Source organism: Podarcis raffonei, chromosome 10 (assembly GCF_027172205.1).
Source record: "Podarcis raffonei isolate rPodRaf1 chromosome 10, rPodRaf1.pri, whole genome shotgun sequence".
Lineage (NCBI taxonomy): Eukaryota > Metazoa > Chordata > Lepidosauria > Squamata > Lacertidae > Podarcis > Podarcis raffonei.
In genome coordinates, this window is record NC_070611.1 from 11093374 (window position 1) to 11100147 (window position 6774).

General features: G+C 47.4%; 1 protein-coding gene across 1 annotated transcript; it reads left to right on the forward strand.

Annotated features, from left to right (window-relative positions):
• Positions 1-4839: 4839 nt before the first annotated feature.
• On the forward strand, positions 4840-6345 carry LOC128422305 (uncharacterized). The gene has a single exon (XM_053406176.1). The coding sequence runs from the start codon at positions 5029-5031 to the stop codon at positions 6304-6306; it is 1278 nt and encodes a 425-aa protein (XP_053262151.1). The 5' UTR covers positions 4840-5028; the 3' UTR covers positions 6307-6345.
• The last annotated feature ends 429 nt before the right edge of the window (positions 6346-6774 follow it).

Sequence of the window (6774 nt, forward strand, 5' to 3'; positions counted from 1 at the left end):
GAGAAATATAAAATCTCCTTTCCAGTGCTTGCCCTCTTATTACAATGACATTCTTGCCACTTCCAGCCCTGTGATCAGGTCACCCCTTGCTGTTCTGGAGGCTGGGTCAACGTCTGAGTCTTTAGTCATTCCTCTGAAAGAGAGCGTTGTACTTCTGCATGTCACAGACCAAACGCGTGGGCCGTGAATGCCAACAATGGCCTTCCTATTTCAGGGTGTGCATTTCTTCCTTTTCTTTCTGTTCTACGTTCCACTCCCACCAGCCAAGAGCGCTCAAATCATTATGTAAACAGTCTATTTAGCCTATGGACAATCTGTTCTAGGAAAAGCGGCAAAAAGTAATAACCCTTCTTTTCCTCCCCTCCGCCTCCTAGAACAGTCGACTGTACTTAAAGTCAGCCTCAGCAGGGTAACACTGCTGTTGTGGCCCACAATGGAAAGTTCTATTTTTGGTGTTCATTATTTCCATCTGGCGTCAACGAGGGAGGCAGTGTTAGGTGGAATCCCGCCGTGAAGTCCTGCATTGGCTCCACCACTCTGCACAACACACCACTGGCAAGCTGAGAAGCCTGTGCGTCTTGCAGGCTTGCTCATCAATCAATCAGTCTGGACCTTAGACAGGTCTACACCCCATGATTCATTGGCGATTCGTTGCTCGCTTGACCTACCTTCCCCTGAGCTGCTGCTGCTGCCAATCTGGGAAGAGAGGGGCAAGGTGGCGGGGAAGCTACTCCACAGTCTCCCAGGACCAGGTGAGGAGTGAAAAGGGAGGAGCAGAAGCAGGTTACACAGGCATAGTCTCTGCCTGAGGTCAGGGATAGGGGCTCACTGTTGTGGCAACAGCCTCATCAGGTACACACTAACAACAACAACAATTTATTATTTATACCCCACCCATCTGGCTGGGTTTCCCCAGCCACTCTGGGTGGCTCCCAACAGAATATTAAAACACGATGAATCATTAAACATTAAAAATTTCCCTAAACATTTCTTCTGAAAGTCAGATAGTTGTTTATTTCCTTGACCTCTGATGGGAGGGTGTTCCACAGGGCTGGTGCCACTACCGAGAAGGCCTTCTGCCTGGTTCCCTGTAACCTCACTTCTTGCAGCAAGGGAACTGCCAGAAGGCCCTTGGCGCTGGACCTCAGTGGCCGGGCAGAACGATGTGGGTGGAGACGCTTCTTCAGGTATACTGGACCGAGGCCATTTAGGGCTTTAAAGGACAGCACCAACACTTTGAATTGTGCTCAGAAACGTACAGGGAGCCAATGTAGGTCTTTCAAGACCAGTATTATATGGTCTCAGCGGCCACTCCTAGTCACCAGTCTAGCTGGCGCATTCTGGATTAATTGTAATTTCCAGGTCACCGTAGTGGCGTCATACGCCACTATGGCAGCGAGAGTATTGAAAGCACAAAACTGGAAAGGAAACCAAATTCCAACAAAGAGGAACTGGCAAGTGAAGTTGATGGACTACGCAGAGATGGACAAGCTGACAGGGCAGTTAAGAGACCAAGAGTACCAAAAATTCAACAACAATTGGAGTAAATTCAAAAAATATCTGGAAGACTACTGCGGCGATTTAAAATTTTTGACTGGACTAGAATGACTCTTGTAAAGACAACTAGTAGAAACTGTGGAAAAGATGGTAAACAGAAGATTAGATACAATTGGAAAGGCATACAACATAGAATTCTATGGACCCAAGTAAGTAACACAATTTTTATTTTTTGTTTACGCATACATGTTCAATGGTGTAATGTTGAGAGATCTCAAATATTTATTGTAAATGTTGACGTGTATGAAAAGGATGGCTGTAAATCAATTGAAAAACCAATACATATGGACAATGGAGAAAAATGTAATTTCCGGGTCACCTTCAAAGGTAGCCCCACGTAGAGCCCCATTGCAGTAGTCCAAGCGGGAGACAAGGAGCTGAGAGACGTAGGACTGGTGGACATGCCTTTTCCAGACTTGTAAGTGCACTTGTGACAATTAAGAGTTAGTTCCTCATTCTGGACATTCCAGGCCTGCCAGCTGTATGACAAATGAGATCTCAAGAGATCTCACTAGAAATCGGTACCTATTCCAATGCTGCTTTTGTGCCAGCAGCAGAGCCAGACCCCAGAAAGGTCCCTATTTTCCAGGTATGTCCTTTATTTAGAGAAGCTGTCCTGCTGATCACCAGTATTGATTGAAACAAAAATAACTTTCTCAGTAATATATTCATCTTTCCGATTGACACTCTGCCCAGCAATGAAAGTTTCATTCTATTTGCAAATTTCTTTGAATATCCTCCCAGGTTTTCAAATAATTATCTTTAAGATTTATATTCTTCACTGTTAACCATACACCTAATACTTAATCTTCTTTGCAATCTTTAGACCTGATAGTATTTTTTTAGAAGAAGAAGAAGAGTTTGGATTTGATATCCCGCCTTTCACTCCCTTTAAGGAGTCTCAACATTCTCCTTTCCCTTCCTCCCCCACAACAAACACTCTGTGAGGTAAGTGGGGCTGAGAGACTTCAGAGAAGTGTGACTGGACCAAGGTCACCCAGCAGCTGCATGTGGAGGAGCGGAGACGCGAACCCGGTTCCCCAGATTACAAGACTACCGCTCTTAACCACTACACCACACTGGCTCTTTTACTCTCGTCATTCGTGTTTTTTTACTAGAAGCTTGGTTTTATCTTTGTTTATTTTAAGACCTGCTATTTCTCAAAAAAAAGGGGGGGAAAGAAAATCTCTCCTAATGCTTTCAGAATTGACTCTTATGCTTCTTCTACAGAAATCGGCACCTATTCTAGTGTTGCTTTTGTGCCAACGGCAGAGCCAGACCCTCCAAGTCTGATCGGCAAGCCCTAGGCTCTGTGATTCAGACCACAGCGCCACTTTTCTTTAGGATGTCTCTATTTTCATTGGAGAAATGTTGGCGGGTATGGAGTTATCCAACCTCCAAGCTGCCTGAAGGCAATCCTGTATAGGGACGTCTTTTTTTAATGTTTAATGTTCTATTATGTTTTTAGATATGTTGGAAGCTGCCCAGAGTGGCTGGGACAACCCAGTAAGATATCTGGGGTATAAATAGTAAAATTATCACTGTGGAATGGGACGTCCCTATCTTCATCGGGGAAATGTTGGAGGGTATGCAGAGCAGGTGGAGTGCCCTTGGGAGTGCTGCCTCGGGGGTTTCAGCTGCCTGAGGCAGCTGCTTTATCCCGCCTCATGGGTAGACCACCCCTGTCTAATAATAATAATAATAATGAGCATCACAAGGCAAAAAAACCAACACACAGACTAATTTAATTTGGGTGAATGTAAGAGAGCAGAACAGGGCCATTCACACTGTCCTGCTTTTGTCAAGTTGTCTGTCAAGTTTCAAATAGCACCGAAATGAATGATTTCAGAACTGCATGGAATGAATCCAGCCCAATTCCCCACCTGCCTGCCAATTGAGCCACAGATGTAAAATAAATAGAGTAGCCAAATAGGTCATGGTCAACAATTAAGTGTTTTTCCCCTAGCAACAATAACTCTGTATGAATTCTCTGCGTGCCTGCTTTGTTCAATGAGGAGGTGTGGCTCTGAGCTGGGAAGGGATCTATTTAGTAACGTTATTCTGCAGAGGCCGACAGTAGCTTATCTGAATTTTCACACCTGCCCCAAATTTGCTACTTGGTGTCTTTTTAGGGTTTGCTCTTATTTATTCCACATTGATTGTGGTTTCTTTTTAAAACCAAAAACCAAAAACCTGGTTGATCGTGAATGCAGAGGCTAATAAGGAATTGGCTAGACAGAAATTAGGCCTCTTTCGATGATGAGAGGGTTGGCTGGTTAGAGGAGGGGTGGAAGGGCACAGACATATGGAAATAATAACCCCAATTACAGTTGCAGAAGAGTTCAAATAATAGTTAATGATAATGGGCAGACAATATGATTATGCTAAACTAGGAAGGCCAAAATACAGTGCTCAGAGAGGAACAAGACCAAAGCAGGAAGATACTGCTGGATGGCTTGGGAGGAAAATTTGATTTGGTACAGCAAACAGCTGCTCAGCTGGGGAGCTCAGTCGCTGGATTTGGCCCAGAAAATTTTGTCTGGATGCAGAGAACCTGCCTGTCAGGGGCTGGAATGAGGAGGAATGGTGGGAGCTTGCCCCCCTTTTCCTGAACCTTCTCAAGAACAGGAGGACAGTATAGATTTAGAACAGTGGTTTACAGAAGGGCATAGTTCAGAGGCTGCAGAGGGGAGAAGCTGGGAAATATTGGGCGAGGAACAGCAGGAAGAAGACAAAGCACCAGGGGAGAAACAGCTGACAGACTCCTGACCCCCTCCTCTTCCAGAACCCAGCGTGCATTGAGAGTAGTAGAACAGAAAGCTCAGAGCCGGAAAGCTCAAATTAGCTGACACAGGGATGAAGTAGAATAGGAGAGACGGAGGGGCTGGGACTTTACTTGGAGCAACGCCATTATTTAGAAAGACTGCATTCCTTCTTCTCTCACTGTGAATATTGAATAAATTGCTTCGTAAGAACTTTTATTGTCTATCTGCTTCTTGCCACTGCCACCGAACATGTGGAACTGCTGGCCCCAAGCTGTTGGGTGTAAATTCCTCAAACATTGAGCCTAATAGATTACAAATGTTGGTCATCCCTGGATGCAAAGTATGCTATCGCATACCCTCCAACATTTCTCCGATGAAAATAGGGGTGTCTTATTCCATATTATTATTTTTATACCCCGCCCATCTGACTGGGTTGCCCCAGCCGCTCTGAGCAGCTTCCAACATATATAAAAAAATGGCTGGGGCAGGTTCCACAGGGGGGGATGCACTCGGACAACCGATCTCAGTGATCACGGGTAGGAGGAGGAGTTACGCTAAGACCAGACCATGTCATTACCGAGGAAGCAGGCTTAGTCGTTGTCTGAGGACTATCCCTGCCTCCAGGTCTGGTCCTGACCGGAAGGATACTGGAATCAACAAGGGAAACCCACATGACCTGAAAGTGTTGCTGTGCAATGCCAGGTCAATGATGAATAAAACCATTGCCATCCATGACCTGATTGTGGATGGAGGATTTGACCTGGCATGTGTGACAGAGACCTGGTTGGATGAAGCAGATGGGCCCGTCCTTGCCGCTGCTTGTCCACCAGGTTTCTCTTACGCACAGCAACCCAGGCCTTGTGGGCGGGGAGGGGGGGTTGCAGTGATTTTTAGGAAGTCATTAGTTTGCACCAGGCATCCTATTGGGAAGACCCAGTTTTCCGAGTGCATGTTCTGGAAGTTGGGCAATAGGGGCAGTACGGGATTCCTATTGGTGTACCGACCTCCCCGCTGCACCAAGGATTCCCTGCCCGAGCTGCTTCAGGTCGTGGCGGATGTTCTCCTGGAGACACCTAGTTTGGTTGTCCTAGGGGATTTTAACATCCATGCCGACACGACCTTACAAGGGGCCGCTCAGGACTTCGTGGAAAGCATGGCCTCCATGGGGCTGTCCCTGAATAAGTCTGGCCCAACTCATAGCCACGGACATGCCTTAGACCTGGTGTTCACCCCTATGGATGTTGGTGATCTGACACTAAGTAAAAGCGAAACCAAAGAAGTGCCATGGTCAGATCACTTCCTGGTGCAACTGGACTTCTCCGCGACCCTTCCCCTCTGCAGGGAGGCGGGACCGATTCAGATGGTCCGCCCCCGCCACTTAATGGATCCAAATGGTTTCCAGAGAGTGGTAGGGGATGTTTTATCCCATGTTGATGGCCTTTCAGCTGATTCCCTGGTGGCCCGCTGGAATGTGGAGTTAACCAGGGCTATTGACTGTTTGGCTCCAAAGCGCCCTCTCCGATTGCATGGAGCCCAGAGAGCCCCGTGGTTTTCCACGGATCTGAGGGCAATGAAACAATCGTTGAGACGGCTAGAGCGCCGGTGGCAGATAACCCATTCTGAATCTGACCGGACACGGGTTAGAGCTCAATGTCGAGCCTACCAAGTGGCGATAGCGACGGCGAAGAAGACTTTCTTCACTGCCTCTATTGCATCTGCGGAAAACAGCAGCAGGAGACTCTTTCAGGTGGTTCACAATTTAGCGGAACCACCTGCAACATCGGGGCCCAGTATGGGCCACATGATCTCCTGCAATGACTTTGCAAAGTTTTTTGCAGATAAAGTCGCTCAGATTCGAGAAGAGGTAGACTCCACCGTGGGAGCAGGGCTGGGGCGGGAGAGTGCTAGAGTCCTGTCTAGTCAAGTTGTGTGGGATCAATTCCAATCTGTTACCCCCAAGGATGTGGACAGGCTGCTTGGATGAGTGAAACCAACCACTTGTCTCCTTGATCCTTGCCCATCCTGGCTTATAAAAGCTAGCCGGGAAGGACTGGGCGATGAGCTTCGTGGGGTGGTGAATGCTTCCCTCTGTTAGGGAGCCTTCCCAGACCCGCTGAAAGAGGCGGTTATTAAACCGCTTCTTAAAAAACCATCTTTAGATGCGGCCACGATAGTCAACTATCGCCCAGTCTCAAATCTTCCATTCTTGGGCAAGGTGATTGAGCGAGTGGTTGCTGAACAACTCCAGGCACGCCTGGAAGAAGCGAACCATTTGGATCCCTTCCAGTCGGGATTCAGGCCTCACCATGGGACTGAAACTGCCTTGGTCGCACTGGTTGATGATCTCCAGCGGGCTAGGGACAAAGGTGAGAGCTGTTTCCTAGTTCTGCTGGATCTCTCAGCGGCATTTGATACCATCGACCATAACATCCTTCTGGACCGTCTTGAGGGG

Bases quoted from the DNA above. Each gene is read 5' to 3' on its own strand.
- LOC128422305 (XM_053406176.1), top strand. From the start codon at position 5,029: ATGATGAATAAAACCATTGCCATCCATGACCTGATTGTGGATGGAGGA.